The sequence below is a fragment of the Macaca fascicularis genome, chromosome 3 (genome assembly GCF_037993035.2).
Source record: "Macaca fascicularis isolate 582-1 chromosome 3, T2T-MFA8v1.1".
In the NCBI taxonomy this organism is placed as follows: Eukaryota; Metazoa; Chordata; class Mammalia; order Primates; family Cercopithecidae; genus Macaca; species Macaca fascicularis.
Genome location: NC_088377.1, coordinates 142931400 through 142950986, shown reverse-complemented (window position 1 = coordinate 142950986; position 19587 = coordinate 142931400). Strand labels below are relative to the sequence as shown.

At 36.7% G+C, this 19587-nt stretch overlaps 1 protein-coding gene across 30 annotated transcripts in view; it reads right to left on the bottom strand.

Annotated features, from left to right (window-relative positions):
- The window catches only part of MAGI2 (membrane associated guanylate kinase, WW and PDZ domain containing 2), a 1469004-nt gene that overhangs the window by 495493 nt on the left and 953924 nt on the right, over nucleotides 1–19587 (bottom strand). For all 30 annotated transcript variants that reach the window (XR_006696500.2, XM_045387570.2, XM_045387574.2 and 27 more), the window contains one exon: nucleotides 19138–19353. Coding sequence is in view for 29 of the 30 variants with exons in the window: in XM_045387570.2 (XP_045243505.2) it covers nucleotides 19138–19353 (216 nt within the window). In the remaining variant the exon portion in view is untranslated. The remainder of the gene's footprint in view (nucleotides 1–19137; nucleotides 19354–19587) is intronic.

Below are 19587 nucleotides of genomic sequence, written 5' to 3'. Positions count from 1 at the left end.
CCTAATGCCTGGAATATGTGAATATTGCCTTACATGGCAAAAGATGATCTGCAGATGTGATTAAGAACCCTGAGATGGGGGATTATCTTTGATTATCCAGATGGCCTCATCCGGATGATTATGATTAAATGTAATCACAAGGGTCCTTAAAAGTGAAAAAAGTAGGCAGAAAAGAAGGGTAAGAGGGAGAATTGACTACTGAATCATGGCCAAAGAGATGCAATGTTGCTGGCTTAGAAGACAGAAAAAGACCATAAGCCAAGAAATATTGGTGGCCTCTAGAATCTTGAAAAGGCAAGGATATGGATTATTTCCTAGAGAATCCAGAAAGGAATACAGCTCTGCCAACAAGAAACACAGCTCTTCCATAGTTTCAGTTACCCACGGTCGACCAGGGTGCAAAAACAGATGATTACAGTACAGTAAGACAGTTTGAGAGAGAAAAAGACCACCTTCACATAACTTTCATAATAGTATATTGTTATGATTATTCTACTTTATTATTTGTTGTTAATCTCTTACTGCATCTGATTTATAAATTAAATTTTATCATAGTTTTTTTTTTTCTATAGTATATATAGGATTTGGTACCATTTGAGGTTTCAGGCATCCACTGGGGGTACTGGAGCACATCCCTCATAGCTAAGGGGAGCTACCATACAACAGAGCAAAAAATACCTTAAGAGAAATGATAACAGGCTTGGAGGACAGACCCAAGATCCCCAACATATAAGCAGTATGAGTTCCAGAATGAGAAGAAGGAACACACAAGGAAGAAATAATAAGTCAATAAACAATAGAAGAAAATTTATCTAAGATGAAGAAACACCAGTCTGCAGATTGAAACAGTTCACTGAATCTGAGGCCAGATTAATGAAACATGCAGACACTTGGATACATCTAGTTGAAATTTCCAAACTACAATATTAAAAGGCAACTTTAGCAGCTTCCATACTGAACAGATGTGATTACTTACAAAGAAAAGAGGAACAAAAGAGCATCAGACCTTTTATCTGAAATACTCTAAGCTCAAAGAGAGGGTAACATCTATAGTAACTTGAGAGAAAAAAAGGTACAATAATCCAAGAACTTAACTCTACCAAGATATTCATCTATCTGGGCAAAGACTTTTGAACATGCAAAAAGCTTTTGAACATGCAAAAAACTTTTGAACATGCAAAAGTTCTGAATGTATACTCTCCAAGTATCTTATCTGAGGGCAAAATTTGAAAAATTACTCTAACCACATCATGATGATTGAATCAGAGCAGAAATCTCAACATATGGGGAGAAAATAAAAGGTACGAAGATGATATGGTTTGGCTGTGTCCCCATCCAAAATCTCATATTGAATTGTAATCCCCACATGTCAAGGGCAGAACCAGGTGGAGGTAATTGGATCATGGGGAAGGTTTCTCCCATGCTGTTCTCATGGTAGTGAGTGAGTCTCACGAGATCTGACGGTTTTATAAGTGTCTGGCATTTCCCCTACTCCATCCTGCCATCCTGTGAAGAAGGTGCCTGCTTCTCCTTTGCCTTCCACCAGGATTGTAAGTTTCCTGAGGCCTCCCCAGCCATGTGGAACTGTAAGTCAATTAAACCTCATTCCTTTATAAATTACCCAGTCTCAGGTATTTCTTCATAGCAGTGTGAGGATTAACTAATACAGAAGAAGTAAATCCTGGATAATACAGTTAAATGTAAATGGAAGATGATTACATTTCTGAAAATTTGTCATATGTGTTAAAGACAGATTATAGAAAGAAGAAAAATACATGAAGACCTAATAAGACCATGGGTTTCAAACTTTATCTCAGGAAAGCTCAGGTTCTAGAAAGTGAAGAAAAGGTAGGAAAATAGAGACATTCTAAAGCGCTCATCAGTAGGCAGCTCAGGTTCTAGAAAGTGAAGAAAAGGTAGGAAAATAGAGACATTCTAAAGCTCTCATCAGTAGGCACTTCAGAGAGTGAGTATATGAGATAATTTTAAAGACTCATCCCTTTTCATGGGATGAGATTATTGGGCAAATAATTTGGTCAAAGTGTAGGCTTAATTGTATAGGGGATATTTTAAAAATATCTCCTAATGTGTATGTTTACTGAGCTATTCATGGATTTATTTCCCCCCCCATTTAGTTTTTCTGCTGTCAAGGACAAACCGTGAGTCTTATTTGTTGGGGAAGAGTAGAGCAGGTACCATCGAGAGAAAGTAATATCATTAGGGTAAAAGAAGAAGTTCCTTAACTCAGAAACTAGAAGGAGAGCACTACTGGGATTCAGAGGGGCTGAAATGTAGTAAGAGGTAATGTGAGGATAAGGCAGCCATCTTGGAAATATAAAAATTCTGCAATTGTTTGTGAACATAATGCCTATTAAAATAAAAAAATACAAATACACACAGACTTTGAGTTATCCCACTTTGAGAACATATCCTCTAGAAATAAAGGCAGTATTATATAACTATGCCTATATAATACTATTTTTGCAATATTGTTTGTCGCAGTAAAACCCTGGAAATGATATAAATGCCTATCAATGAAAATATAATTAAATAAATAAATAATGTTTGTCATTACCATGGAAACCTATGTAGTTTAAAACCAATGAATATCTATTGACCTTGAAAGGAGCTTATAATTGTTATTTGAAGAGTAATCTAAGTTGCAGAGAAATGTATAATATTAATTCTATTTTTCTAAATAAGCAAATATTAAGGCATCTAAGTGATATACAGTTATATGTCTGTATAAGCACATATATAGACTGCAAGGATGTGTAACAGATTGTCAGCTTTGATTAACTCAGGATAGTAAATTTGGATGGGGGTGGGAAAAGCTTCTTTTACATATCTTCTTTGCATATGCCTTCGTTGGGTATCTATTGTTTTCATAACTTCAAAAGTTAATAGATTATTTAAATGAGTAAATTAGAATATCATCTTGGTGTCACTATTAATTGCATGGGCCAATTTTTCCCCCCTCTGCATCAATCTAGGAGAGCAATATTGAAGTATCTATTAGAAATTAGAAAACATAAGAACACTTTACAAGTTTTCACTGTGTTGCCCTTAAAAAGGAAATTAAGAATATAATATGGCCCTTAATGATATAGTCTCCTAGCTGATTCCTTATATAGATTTGACCTTTGTAAATTTTGCAGAATAAAAGCAGCAAAAATAGGTACCACTGCTATCTTCAGATTCTCTTTTCTGTGGCATGTTTCAACATGTAATTATACATACTGCGGTATGTACATGGAACATACAAAACGTCATGCTGCACTGAAAAGTTCAAATGCAAGGTCATGCTCTGAACATATTCAGTTATTCAATATTCAGTTAATCAATATTTATTATGCACTCAACTGGTGCCAGGCACTGAGGACAGAAGAGTGAACAAGAGATACATTGATCCTTTCTCTCATGGAACTCCAAATATGCTAAGATGTATAGTCTATATACAGTAATTTTAAGTGTTATGAGTGCTTCCTAAGGAATCTTATGTATATGGGATCTTCTACATGTATAGTCATATAATCTCATATAAAGAGTCAGGGAAAACCTCTTTTTCAATGTGCAATGAGATCTGAGGGTTCTTTCAGAAGAAGGTAAGGGAGAAATAAATATAAGACGGCTGGATTAGGTGAGGCCCTATCAGGCATGCTCAGGATTTGGAAATGTGTCCTGAGAGCAAAGATACTGCTACGTTCTACTGAAGTAGATGACAAAATTATATTTTCATTTCCCACAAATATCTCCTTAACTATTCCGGGGATTTGAGGGTAGCAAGAATAGATATTTATAGAGCAGTGGAAAGTTATTTTTGTGCTCTCAAAAAGTAATGATGGTGGCATGGAGATGGAAATAAGTGGATGAAAAAATATTTAGAGGGTAGATTTTATAACCTGACATGGTGGGTGGCAAGGCTATTCACTGAGATTGGAAACAGGGAAAGGGGAGCAGGATTCTGTGGGGTAGGGGCAGTCTATACATATGGTTTTGGGCACACTGAGTTAGAGGTTCATGGAGATGTCAAGTCAGAGAGTTCTTAGCTGGAAAAAAAATAAACCTGAAAGACAACAGCATATGGCTGGATGGTACTACAATTTTAGCCACGAGTAAATGAAATTGCCAAGAGACAGTGTGAGAAGTGGAAACAAGAATCTGGAGCAGCTGTCTGAGGAACTTCAACATTTAAGTCACTGAAAGAACGGACTGGTAAAAGGAGAAGAGGAAAGGGCAGCCATGGAGGCAATGAGAAAATTAAAAAACCTTCATGTTGCAAAAGTCAAGCAAAGGGTGTTGAAGACAAGACACTTAATTGTTGCGAAAGCTTCTGCACAGTCCAGCAAGACAAGGACATAAAATCTATAGAACTGAATGATGTGCAGATCACTGGTGACACTGGCTGCCAGCTATGGCAGCCTTTACAGTGGAGTGGTTGGTGAAGCCAGATTGGAATAGGTCAAAAAATGAATGAAAAGAAAATATAGAATTATCCTGACAGAGATCGAGACCATCCTGGCTAACATGGTGAAACCCCATCTCTACTAAAAACACAAAAAATTAGCCGGGTGCAGCTGCGGGTGCCTGTAGTCCAAGCTAAACAGGAGGCTGAGGCAGGAGAATGGCGTGAACCCGGGAGGCAGAGCTTGCAGTGAGTGGAGATCGTGCCACTGCACTCCAGCCTGGGCAACAGAGCGAGACTCCGTCTCAAAAAAAAAAAAAAAAAAAAAAAAAAGAATTATCCTGACAAAGCAGTCATTCAAGAAGCTTGGCTATGAACAAATGAACTTTCCTTCCACTGTGTAATACCATTAACTTCTCAAGAGAAATGTAGGACATCTCTTAAAAAGGGATCTAGTCTTCGGAGAAGTCTATAATCATATTTGTTGATGCATCAGAGATTACTGGGCAAAGTTCTCCCAGTTTATCTAACTCATCTGTTTATTCATCCATTTCTTTATTCTTAATTAATAAAGCATTACAGTAGCAAACACGAATTTAATATCTATAGTATGTAAGATACTTGACAAGATCTTAATGGGGGAGAGTATAGACCTTCTTATCAGGCTACTGTGAACTAAGCTGAGAGGAAAGCAGTAAGTAGCACCCACCTCTCCCATCTTAACAAAGTAAGACAAAAAAATGAGTAAGGCAAATAAAGATCCATAACATTCCCACATTTACTGTTCACAAAGGCTCATCTAGGGATGAGGTTTAATATGAGAATCAAGGGCTTCTGGCAAAACCCAGAGGACCAATTTATTAATTGGCAATGTGGAACCAGGGCAGGGCTTCCATGTAGGGGTAGAATATGTTCCCAGAAGGGCAAAGTAGAATGTTTAGGAGGAAGAAAAGGGGAACTGAGCCAAGAAGGTCCAGGTTCGTCTTCCAAGTTGTATCACCCAGATAAATCCCTGCACCTCTTCTGGGCAGAGTGAGTAAAAGAGATGGTGGAATGCAAATTCAGTACTCTCCTAGACATTCAAGGCAACATGGAGGGGGATGGGTGGAGAAGATGTGATTCCCCCAACTCTGAGCAACTATATAGAGTATCACGATAACGATTTGTTAAGTGATACTCAATGACATAAAATAACTGAATAAAATTTTCTAGGAAGACAGTGTAGCAATTAGAAACCAGAGTATCTAAAGCAGTTGTCTGAGGAACTCCAATATTTGTCAGTGAGAGGAGGAACTGGTCTTATATTTCCTGCATTATTAGAAACATTTATTTAGTGCCTACTAACCATCGGACACTAAGCTACGCACTGTACAGTCAAGGAGAATGTGGTCCAAATGATATGTAATATTTTTCCAGGGCTGCCATAATTAAACACCACAAACTCAGTGGCTTCAATAATAGATATTTATTGTCTTACATTCGGGAGACTGAAGTTCTATATCAAGGCGTTGACAGGGCCAGCTCCCTCTGGAGGCACTATGGAAGGATCTGTTTCAGGCTTCTCTCTTAGGTTCTGGTAGCTTTTTGGCCTATGGCAGCATAATTGCAGTCTTCACATGGTATTTTCCCTGTGTGCACATCTGGGTTCCAATTTCTTCTTTTTATAAGGACACCAGTCATACTGGATGAAGGGTCTACCCCTACTTCAGGATGACCACGTCCTAACTAATTACATCTGCAAAGATCGTATTTCCAAATAAAGTCACCATCTGAGATACTGGGGGTTTGGACTTCAACATACGAATTTGGGGGTGGGGAACACAATTCAACTCATAAAATGGTGTACTAGATCAGTTCATTTTGTAATCCACTGAACCAATATTTAACATCTCAAGGACTGCCAATTAGTGTTTCATGCTATATCATATTTGTTTCCCTGATTAATATGGAAAATAGAAATAAACTGTTGCATTTCAGATAATGATTATATCTTTCTTCTGCATTGGCTTAAATTTTTTAAAAATGACATATATTGGACATTGTGTAAGTAGTTAAGAAATTACCCGTTAAGAACAGAACAAACTAATAATGGGAGGGAAATAACCAGATCTTACATGCCAACCAAGCTTGCCTGTGTCAGCTACTCCTGCGAGTATTCCTAGTCCCATGCAGTGTGATGAGAAATAAGTGCATGTAAGCATGCCCTCGCACACATCATATATATGTCAGATCTGTGGTTTGAGAATCCCCAGACTATTTAAATTCTGACTAGGGAGAAGGAGACAAATAACCCATGTATGTTTTACCTTTTTTGTAGTGGTGTGAAGCTATATTTGATTAGGAAGTGGCTAAGTAAAATTGTCCTTTTTGACTTCTAAGATGCATTTCTCAGTATGCTTTTATTGTTAAATTGAAAAATAGTCTTTTTTGGATGTGTAAAATATAATTTTTTCCTTATTTACTGCTAAAATGAACAGATCTTATCAAACACTGACATTTTTTGTGCATTCCCCATTGCGTTTCTGTGTCTCTTAGATGTCTTTCAAACCAGAACAAGAATTTTTTTTCACTGACAATAAAAACAAAGAACATTTCAGTAAAGAAGAAACACCTCTTCTTAAAGAGTGCTAAGGATGAAAAAATTGTCTATAGAACTAGGACTGTTAAATAGAATTCCTAGAAATTCTATAGAAACATTGAGGCACAAAACAGACATTTATAACATACAGTCTTATAAACAATGATCTACAAAAACATATTTTATTAATACCTACACTTTAACTGTTGTGAAGAATTAAGAAATTTAATTCCTTTCATCTTGCCTGCCCTGAGGGTTTTGTTGAATTCAGTTAATATAATTTTCTCCTTTCCATAAGAAATTCAGAAGGGCTCAAATATCTGTACATAGTGCAGGGACTCAAAGCATTTAATTGGGAGAGAATAAATGTATGTATTTGTGCCTTTAGTTCAGTCCTTATAAATTCTATGGTTCTGGTCCAGTCTAAGGTTTTGATATTACCAAAATATGCATAGTAGCCATTCCGTCTGCTTTCATGTTTATTGCCCTGCCAGTATCTAACACGTTGCTTCTCAGGTACAAGACCAGTGATAAATTAGAATGTCATGGTTTTGAATGTCCCCATCCAGTTTCATTAAAGAATAACCAGAAGCCAAGATAAAACCATTTCAAGAAGAATAATACATATTTTATATCTCATCCATATTTTCATTTGGCACGGTCTATATATACAGTTAACACGCAATTTTCTGTAACTGTCGTCTTTTGAAATGAAGGAAAATAATTGAAGGATTTGTTTTTAAGGTAGATAGAAAAATTTATTTCTTTAAACCATCATAAAATTTGAATTTCCAAAATTTATTTTACCCTGTGATTTATATTTATAATGGCTATGTGACAACTTTTAAGAAATCCAATAATTTTTTCTCCTTGTCTTCATATTATTTCTTTGGAAGTAAGCATGGCTGGAAAACATTTAAGCTGAGAGAAAAAAAGGATCGGGGAATATATTTGTAGTTCATAAAGAGAATAAGAATAATTTGAAATGTAAACATTTTTTATGTTTCCTTTAGAAATTCCCCAATAACAACAGTCTCCATAAGCAGCGGCAGAACATAATGGTTAAGGCTGGTGCCAGTCCACCTAGGCTTGAATCTGTCCTTTAAAGTGGGATGTTGAACAAGTTATTTAATCGCTCTGTGGATACTTCAATTTTGTTAACTGTACAATGGGGATAATGAAGTTACCTACCTGTAAGGATTAGATGAGACTTATCTACAAAGTGCTTAGAGTAGTAAATTGCTAGAATATAGTAGGTGTTCGGTAAATGTTACATATTATTACCACTGAATTCTATTATTTATAATACTAAATAGAGTAGTTAAATTGGTCAAGAAATTCAAATGATTTCTGCCTACAGAAACAAAAGGTACGGTCAATTTTCCATAATTTTTAGATTAGAGGTTTTCAAAAAGTAATGCAAATGTCAGAGAAGGATATACATAAAGGTAGTATTTCTTCTTTAAAAGGTGTTTGCATCAATTGAGCTTTTCTTCCTCAACAGAGACATGTAATGGGGTTAAGTAAATTAAAGGAAGAGAAGCAATCCTCAGAAACCATGCATTCTTTTCCGAGTTCACTATTACATTCTCTAGAGTTCTGCATTTGCTTTTGTTGGGCACCAGGGGCTGCTACTGAGCTACAAACTTGGCATCACTTTGGCACCTTTGAGAGCACTGATTTAAAGCAGAATCAGAAACACAGCTCCCCAATTTTATATTGGTCCAAAGCTTGGTCTTCTCATATACCCCGGGGGCAACTTTGGCTTATAACTGACTCCTTCTCGCTCTGGTTTCTACTCATTTGTGGTAGTGGCCACTGTGTTGGATGTGGTGGGGCTTAAAGATTTCTCCATGCTTTTGTGCAAACCCAACAATCCCATTAAAAAGTGTGTTTGTTATATTGATCTAAGGTTTTATTGGATTGTGGTGGGGAGACTGTTTGCTTCACTGCTCGAAGCTGGCTTAGAATTTGAACCACAGGCTCTTGTAAATGAATCAACACTTTAGGGTTGATATTTGGACAAAAGAAAAATATAATTGTGCTGATTTTTATGTATGGGAAATTATGATTATTTTATTTCTAATATATAATTTGTAAACTTATATAATTAATTTTTCATCCTGGCTGTACTATAGATTATATTCTGTAATGAAAAGTGTAGGACACATTTCGGTGTCTTCGGAAAGGGAGCAGTCATGCATTCTACACAGCCAGTTGATTGTCAATTATTGCACAAGAATGCTCTTATCAGTTTTCTTACTTTTCCTAAACCTTCTAAAATGAGAACAATTCTAATATGGGTGCTAAAATATTTGCACATTGTATAGTAACCTTTTTTGCATATATATATAGAGAGAGACATAGTGAAACACGCACATGGCACAAAATGCAGAAGTACAATGGAGGAAAACAGTGAAAAGCAAGCTTTCCTCCTGCTGCTACTCTAAGAGCTCTAGCCATCAAGTTAGCAATAATAATTATCTTTGTGATCCTTCAGAGATTTTTCTATGCAAACTTATTATTGACTATTAGTCAGTTTTTGACTCTTCAGTGCTCTGAAGTGGTTCTAAGTGCTTAAAAAATCATTATAATTAATACATCAGATATGAGTATAAAGAGGGGGTGGTCCTTAAACAGTGTGGCAAATGTATCTATACCATATTTTTGCAGATGTAAACAAATGCTTCCCTTTATTATTTGAGGCTGGGAGAAAACGTAAGTCTAGAAGCAGATATTAGAATTAGGGAAAGTTAGTGGTTAACTATGCTTCTGATTTTTGGGATGATACATCAATCCAGAAGGCAGAAATCCCCAATCCTGTGAAGAAATGATTTATATATGTATTTTTTTAGAATTTATTTTAGTTTTGAGACAGAGTCTTGCTCCATCGCCCAGGCTGGAGTGCAGTGGCGCAATCTCAGCTCACTGCAACCTCTGCCTCCCGGGTTCAAGCGATTCTCTTGCCTCAGCCTCCCAGGTAGCATGGGACTACCACGATGGGCTGATTTTTGTATTTTTAGTAGCGACAGGGTTTGCCATGTTGGCCAGACTGGTCTTGAACTCCTCACCTTGTGATCCACCCACCTCAGCCTCCCAATATACATGTAATATTTATAAGCAAATTAATTACATCTCTTCTATTCAGGGGTCTAGCCAGGGATATGTGAATTACTGATAATGCATACTTCACGCCTCAAAATTATTTTTCTTCTATATCTAAAACCCACAAATAGTTATACATTGTTGGAAGTAATAAAAGAACAATATGGAAAATTATGAAAATAGAAAATTCAAAGTCTGTGGGTAGAAGGTGACAAGGAAAAATATTTCCTAAGATATAAAAACTAAATTGAAAAGAATCACAGAAAGATTAGTAGACAAAATTATTTTAGATTAACAGGGGAGAAGAAAGTATCTAAAGATATTTATCATAAAGAAACAAGTCCCCCAAATCCTTAACAAACTTTGGGATGAAAAAACTGACACAAATGTTGACACACTTAAAAAACCACAGCAAGGTATGAAATAAAGAACATGCACATACAACATTTCTTAGAGCTTGCCTTCAATTTTTTTTTTTTTAAATCAGGAGCATAGTATTATATAAAACATGAGGCCACTTTCTGAAGTTCCAGGAAATTCAAAGGAGATGAAAGAGAAAATTAGGAAGACTTTAAATTTGATCTCGATAATTCAAGAGCTATTCTTTGGGGCGAAATTGGAGTCAAAATATTTTTGGATGAGAACAAAAAGTCAAAGAGGGGTAAAAACATCAGAATACTGTTCCCAGTGATAGAGTCACGTGGAAGGAATGGGTGCTCGGAGAGACCTTATGCTCTCTTCAGAGAGAAAGGCCAGTCCTCAGCCAGAAATAACCAGAGCCATCACTGACAGTAAAGTAGCTGGAATTTTGCACCAATAATCATAATCACTTTCCTGAGGGGAACTATAAGAAACACAGGGACACAGGTGAAAATCACACCTACAGAGAATACATGATTGTGATTAGAAAAAAGCTTAGATTCTAAGAATGGCTGGAGAAACTGAAGAAACCTAAACATTTTCACAATTCCAGGGGCTTTCTGTAATTGCTGGAGAAACCTGAGGTGCTATGCTCGTTGTTCTCGTTCTGCCTTCCCCACTCATGGATCAAATCTCCCTCACATACAAATTACGTAAACCTGCAGAGAAGTAGAGAAACACCCTCTCCAGAGGTTGAGTGCATGCAATGCTGAATCCGTTTAAGAGATGTAGCGGGCCGGGTGCGGTGGCTCACGTCTGTAATCCCAGCACTTTGGTTGGGAGGTCGAGGCGGGTGGATCAGCTGAGGTCAGGGATTCGAGATCAGCCTGTCCAACATGGTGAAACCACATCTCTACTAAAAATACAAAATTAGCTGTGCATGGTGGCACATGCCTGTAATCCCAGCCACTTGGGAGACTGAGGCAGGAGAATTGCTTGAACCCAGGAGGCAGAGGTTGAAGTGAGCTGAGATCATGTCATTGCCCTCCAGCCTGGACAACAAGAGTGAAACTCTGTCTCAAAAAAAAAAAAAAAAAGGACTAAAGAGGTTCACATCCATTACTTTCAGTTTAACCGAAACGTGACTGTGCCTTGATTTAAAATGACACTCCTAAAACTAGTCATGATTTCCTTTATTAAAATGGTATGTTTACAATCACTATTATAATAGTTTGATTAATATTAATAGTAATATTACCATAATTATAAAATTATAATATTAATAGTAATATTGTAATTACAATCACCACAAACTCTAAAGTGATATCATTACTTTTTAATTACATCTAGATAATCAGAACATTTTAAAACTAGTACAGTTATAACTTTCAAATAATTCTTTCAAGAAAAGATGGAATGGCCGTCATTTATGGATAGAATATCTAATTTTAGAAGGCTAATTTAAATTAGCCCCAGAAATTTACCCATTCAATAGAGAGATAAAACCCAGTACTCTGGGAACAAGATCATAAAATTAAGCTCTTCTTACCCTGCTCAAAAAAGATAAATATCTGGGTAGATACACAAATTGCAGTCTCTGTGAACCCACACAAAAATAAGCAGGGCATAGGCATTGGGGTGGTTTCAGAGTGGGGCATTATTCACAGGAAAACAGTGAGATTCACTAGGGAGGACATAATTCTTTTGACAGTGACAGGGTCTCATTCACAGAACCAGGACTGATGGTGCATGCACAGTCAGCGTGCCAAGCAGCACAGGACCTGGATGCGGGTCCCTAATGGTGAACTGAGATCATTGCCGAGGACACTCGGTGATCACATAAGGGACACTCTGTTTGCTCTCTGGGAGATGCAGTTCATTTGCACTAATTGCAGGCTTGGGGGCCTGGAGAAGGCAGCTCTGTGTATACATACTGTATTCTCTTTGTTGGCGAAGGTAGCTCTCATGGGGCCCTGTTCCTCCTGGCATTGTGTGTGTGTATGTGTGTATTAACAGAGAGATTTAAGTGCTTTTAAAATATATGTGCATTTCTAATTCTTTCCACTAGGCTTACTAATAGCTCGTGAGGGGAAGCTACAAGATAATAGTGAATTACTTTCCGGAAAAGTTTAGCAGATAACTCATGAAATAAAAGAAATCCAAGAAAGCTTAACCTAATTACTCTGGTTTACAGGATCTTGCTTTCCTGAAGGAGAGTTCAATCTTTTAAAACATCCAGTCGACTTATCTATTAATCATCTATCTATCTTTGGTATTGCCAAAGCTAGGGAGGCCGGCTAATTCTCATCTCTAAGAGTATGTATTTTAAAATGCACTTCTGTATACTTTTTTTTAGTTATACAACTTTTGAAGGAATATAGGATCAGGGATATATCCTTCAAACTTAGGAAACACTGCATATTGAATATACTGAATAGTGTAAAATGAGCATGAAAGGAATGTAAGCATGTTGATACTGTAAAACTGACATCCTCTAGAGATTAGACAAGATTGACTAAAAAAATAGATTTACTACGTACTTGAAATATTTAAAGATATATGCTAATTGCTGAACAGATAAACAGAAAAGTAAAAGAAGTCCTTGTTTGGACAGACGCGGTGGCTGACACCTGTAATCCCAGCACTTTGGGAGGCCGAGGCGGACAGATCACCTGAGGTCAGGAGTTCAAGACCAGCATGACCAACATGGAGAAACCCCATCTCTACAAAAAATGCAAAATTAGCTGGGCATGATAGTGGGCGCCTGTAATCCCAGCTACTTGGGCGGCTGAGGCAGGAGAATCGCTTGAACCCAGGAGGCAGAGGTTTCGGTGAGCCGAGATCACGCCATTGTACTCCAGCCTGGGCAACAAGAGTGAAACTCTGTCTCAAAAAAAAAAAAAAAAAAAAAAAAAAAAAAGTCCTTGTTCTAATAATGTTTACTATATATATATATATATATATATATGGGGATACCAGACATGCACATTATGAAAAGTTTTCAACAAGTACCAGGCTAATACCTTCCAAATACATGAAAAGTGCAAATTGTATCACTGTCATTCAGAGATGATCAGCTTTTACTCTTCACTGTGAAAAGTCAACAAGGGATTCCCAGGAAATAAGAAACATTTTTAATGGATTGTGAATACAGAAAGAGAATTCAAATGTGGGAATGGCCTGACCACACAGCTGAAAATGTTTTGAGTGTGTCGTGTGGATGAGAGAAGGGAGTTTATGTATGGGATTAATGGCAGCCAATGCTAACAGAGATATTCTAGTCAAATGTAGGAGGACCTGAGTTGCTGCCTGAGAAATTTGAACCAATGGAAACAGAAGCTCATTCGAGTTTTGAGGACAGTTGCATGACCTGTTTTTGTTGTTGTCGTTGTTTCTTGAGATAGGGTCTCACTCTGTTACCCAGGCTGGAGTGCAGAGGAACAATCATGGCTCCTTGCAGCCTCGACCTTCCTGGGCTCAAGTGATCCTCCCACCTAAGCCTCCCAAGTAGCTGGGACTACAGGTGTGTGCCACCATGTCTGGCTAATTTTTATATTTTTTGTAGACATAGGGTTTTGTCATGTTGCCCAGGCTCGTCTTGAATTCCTGACCTCATCTACCCACCTCAGCCCCACAAAGTGCTGGGATTACAAGTGTGAGTCATCATGCCCTGCCATGACCTAGTTCTGGTTCAGGAATTTTTACCTATGGTGGAAAAAAAGGTAATTGGATCAGGAAGGATCCTCAAGGCATACAGATCAGTTAGGGAACTACAGTCCACACATGAGTTAATAAGGCAGTGCTCTAGGATGGTGCAGTGATATTTCGAAGGAAAGGGCAGGAGCCAAAGGCCCTTTTGTGCCTAATAAACAATACCAAGACCGGGGAAAAGAAACATAAAGATAATTCTGAGGTATATGGGTGAAATGTAGAATTAGAGAAATCAGGTAAAGGGCTTCGTGAATTGGTTTGCTTGTTCGTTGTATGGCAAAGAGTTTAAGTGAAACGTATTGCATTTAAGTTGCAGAAGTAATGCTTAGGTGATGCTGTCCAGTGGGCATTAGTTAGAAATATACCTTAAACACAGCAGAGCAGGGAAGGATGCAGATAAATCTATAGAATTTGAAGCCATGAGGCTGATATCAACTCTAACAAGATAAACAGAAAGATGAAAATATCTAAATATAGGTGACGTTGATGTTAAGGTTTCCAGGGGATATAAATTTTAAATACTGGTTCAAAAACAATCTGTAAGCTGATGTAAGGATGCACCATACTTGTCTTTAAATCTAACATCACTGCTGTGAGTCTAGTAAACGACAAATACAATGGAATACAATGTAGACTAAATCCTCTAAGCTGCAGGATTGCAATTTACTTTGGAGAGGTCAGAAGTCCCTTTGTCCTTGGCATGGTTAACAGTTCTGGGAAATGTGTTGGAGAGCGGATGAGTTCAGGTATTACTAGATCCAAATCTCAACTCTGCCAGTAAATAAACTTTTACTTTAGTTAAGGACTTTAAACAAAATTTCAGTATCTCATTCATAAAATAAGTATAGAATTATTACGGGACTAGAGTTAATACATGTATTATATGCCCGGTCCATTGTTTGTATCCATTAGAGGAGAGTGGCCATTATTATTTATTTTTATTTTTCTAATTTTTTATTATTGACAAGGATAAAACTATATATCTAAGGATAGAATTGTATCGATTTCCATTACCAAGGCAATGTACGACAGAGAGATGTTTCTGTCCTGACACTGAAAAATCATTATATGGTTTTCCTAGGTGCCATGGGCTAACTCTATGTGTCTGGTCTAATTTTGAGCAAAAGGAAAGAACACTCAGTAAAATAAACATTCACATGTCATGTGAATTTTGATAACACTGATAATGTTAGCAGAACTGGATAACTTATATATCTAAAGGTGGTCATTGACTTTATATAGATAAGGTCTGGGAGAAAAAAAACTGCAGTTTAAGTATAATCTCTAGTTCAAAGGAGAAAAGATGAAAAAAAAATAGGTATTAGATATAAACTGAGGAATCACAACCTTTACTTGATTAAAGTTTTGGTTAAGTATATATGAAGCCAAATATTGGTAGATTTGATGCTTATATATGCACAGAATTTTAAAAACTAGGAGTTTTTTATACCCACAGAGGGATGTAAGTTCATTGTACATGAGTTCAAGAAATAAAAGCAATATGAAGTTTTTGGTAACTAGAAATTTATAATACCACTTTGAAAGATATACAGGTAAAATAGTGGTTATATGTCTATATATCACTAAGAAATATATTTATGCTTGTATTTTGTTATATAAGACTCAGGATAGCATGGCAGCCAGACATACGGGTTGTGGACCAAAATTTCCTATACATGAACTCCAGTTACTAGCCAAAGTATCTCAGTTTCTTAATCTGTAAAGTAGTACCTAGTTAATGGAAGAGTTAAGATAGTTAAATGAACTAATACCTATAATGAGGTTAGGCTGCTCCTAACACATGGTAAGCATTCAAAAGAAGGGAACTATTTCATTACTTATTACTATTATCAAAATTCCCTTGTAATGGAATAATATTACCTCAATATGCTTTTATATTCTCCAAATGTACCTTATTGATTACAATATTTATGCTCTGAATTGAAGTCTGATAAATTATTACTATAGTTAGTTGATATAGGACAGTATTCACTAAAATTTAAGTGACATGATTTTCTCTCTCTTTTTTTGTTTGTTTGAGATAAGGTCTCACTTTGTTGCCCAGGCTGAAGTGCAGTGGCACCATCATGGCTCACTGTAACCTTGACCTCCTTGGGCTCAGGCGATTCTCCCACCTCAGCCTCCCAAGAACCTGGGACTACAGGTGTGTGCCACCATGCCTGGCTAATTTGTGTGTGTGTGTGTGTTTTGCAGAGATGGGGTTTCGCCATGTTGCCCAGGCTTGTCTCAAACTCCTATGAAATTGATCCACCTGCCTCGACCTCCCAAAGTGCTGGAATTATAGGCATGAGCCTCCACCCCTGGCCAGGAACATGTTTCTCAGTCTTCTTTGAAATCTCCTGTATCTGCTGAATGTGAAGAATGTGAAGAACACGAAAGCAGGGCAGAGACACTGTGCCAAAAAAAAAAAAAAAAAAACAAACCAATGTGATGAGGTTCAAAAGGTGAAGAGTTGGAAAATGTGTATCAGAGGAGGTCAAAGAAATTCCTAAAGTCTCTACTCAATAAACATAAAGAAAAACAAAGACATTTCAAAGACCAGGATTGTCAAAGGACTTCTAATAATGGATGATGGACCATATTTTGGTTTAAGACTGTTCCGCTCATTTTTGAACAGTGGGTGAAGGGCTGCCTGACTTGTATATCTCTGGTCTCCCCATAACAGGAAAGAAAAGCATAGTATAAGGGCCACTTGTCCAGCAGGCTTATTTACAGAGCCACTGTTGGCAGCATCCATTGACTGTCTTGAAAACCTGGAGTTGGCTAACAGTTCTTCTCTACTATCATCATGCTGAGGAATCCAGAGACAGTCATATGGCTAGGGTTGATCAAGAAGAGTTCAGTTTTATCCAGTTTCTCTGGGGGTGATGAAGACCTCTTAACCATAAAAGCACATCATCTTTATGCTTAAGGTACGAATAGAAGGAAATTTTGCTTTCTAGATTCAGTAAGCCCCATAATTAAACAAGTTTCTGGTTTAAAAGTCTGTGGATCAAGAATGTTTCATTTTATTTGCCCTACACAGATAAGAAATGAAATAGGGATCAGTGATCCTGGTTTAGCAGGAATATACTTTTTACACTTTTAACCACAAGATGTTAAACAGTAAGAAATTTTGCAAATGTTATCTGACCCCAGCCTCTGCTTCTTTTTTGGTTACTGCTTCAACCCAGCTGAGTTGTTCCACTTCTCACATCAAAGATCAGCTAAAAAAACTATGTACTATCGATTTAATTCAAATGTAATTACATAATTAAAAGCAAATATTTTGACACAGATACTTCAGAATCAAAAAAGAGGAAGGTATCTAACTGGTTGAAAATTGCCACATCATTTCATAGGAGACAAGTTACATTACTTACAGTGATTTTTAGCATTTGTATCTAGAAATCAATGATGCTAGAGTCAGGGGATATATTTTAACTCACATATATTAATGGAGGAGGTTGCCCTCCTCTGAGTAATCAAGATAAAAGCACCTTAGGTTTTCTACCATGATTAGCACAGATTCAATTTTTGATCTCCTTATGTTCATATTATGTTCAATGAAGAACACTTTTATAGGCATTTTGAAAAAGGAAGATAAAAAGTACGCTTATGAAGTTTTTCCTTGATAAAAGTAACAGCATGAAAATTCAAATACTGTATTAGTAGAGAAACAGTACAATAAACATGAAAATATAGACATCAAAGTAGTACTAAGAAATATCTTAAGAATAGTATGTATGAAAGGTACAAATGCTAACAGTTTTTTAAAAGCTTTAAACATGGACTTTAGATTTTTTCAATGCCCACTGCTATGCTACCATTAAAAAATAAAAAATAAAATGAAATTTTGGTAACTTACTCCAACAGGCTACCAAAATGCCATAGTTTTGTTGTTGTTTTGGTAATATTTATGAATAATTTTATTTTAAAAATCTATTTCTGATGCTCTATTAATAAGAATGAGAAAAATGCAAACCCATACCTTGCACAAGCACATTTTATATTTGTGTCTAATTCTTCTGAGACAGAGTCTCGCTCTGTTGCCCAGGCTGGAGTACAGTGGCATGATCTGGGCTCACCACAAGCTCCGCCTCCCAGATTCACGCCATTCTCCTGCCTCAGCCTCCCAAGTAGCTGGGATTAGAGGCGCCCGCCACCACGCCTGGCTAATATTTTTGTGTTTTTAGTAGAGACAGGATTTCACCGTGTTAGCGAGGACGGTCTCGATCTCCTGACTTTGTGATCCGCCCACCTTGGCCTCCCAAAGTGCTGGGATTACAGGCGTGAGCCACTGCGCCCGGCCTATTTGTGTCTAATTCTTTACATATGTGGTATAATGATCATAAATCAAAGGCACGGCTATTATTTTCCTTGTTCAAGGGTAGTGGCTTCACATTGTTAATGTATAAAGATATATTCTTCATGTTTCCAGATCAGGTGGTAAGGAAAAAGAAACAAAAATATGGGCATTCTGTAGTTGTAGCGATTTTGAAAATTGTATTCATTGAAGTTGTAAACTAAATCACATGACATAACCTCTACTGACAGAACTGCAAGCATAGCAAGATTTCTAAGAATAGATTTTCTCTAATATTAACAAAGACCTCAAAAGTTTACACAACCATATATAAGACTCGTAATATCTTACAGAGGTTTCAATCATTCACTATATTGCTACTAATATTATATAATTGAAATAAAAAATTAAAGTAGTTGGAAGAATATGACAAAAATTTTTTTGGTATATTCTTTCAACTACTTTAATTCCATGTTCTTTCCATTTGATATCATAATCTTCTCTCTTTGAAGATAATTATAATAATTTACATGTGAACACATAGATGTAAGAAATACATGTGTGTGTATATATATATCTTATTATGTATCTGTATATATATCTATGTGTACATATATATCTTAGATCTAAAACAGTACATTTATGAACCCATAAAAAATGTAAATGACTAACCTGGTGTTACTACTACTCCATTTCCATTGACCACAGGCCTCTCTTCCTCTTCCTCCTCGGGAGGCTCTATACTGGCTTTCTCCATGTTGCTCACTGATTTATTCCTCTTCCTTTTTCCTTCAGCACTTGGAGTGGCTCCTGGAAGTATCTGGTCTGTTACATTTAACAATAATGGTGCTGGTTCTGCTGGCGGCTTTGGGGTACCGTAGTAATTGTCTGCAAACAATACCAAAACATTCTTGGAGTTAAATATTTCTTCTGTGTACATAATTTGTGAAGAATGGAAATTATATTAACAATCATATTAACACATATTTATCCTATTTTATATGTACATACATAGACACATACATATATATATATGGTTTTCTATCTATGTGTCTCTCTATATACATATTTGTTCCTTCTGTTGTATTGGACTTTAATGCTTAGACATATAGATCAATCTTC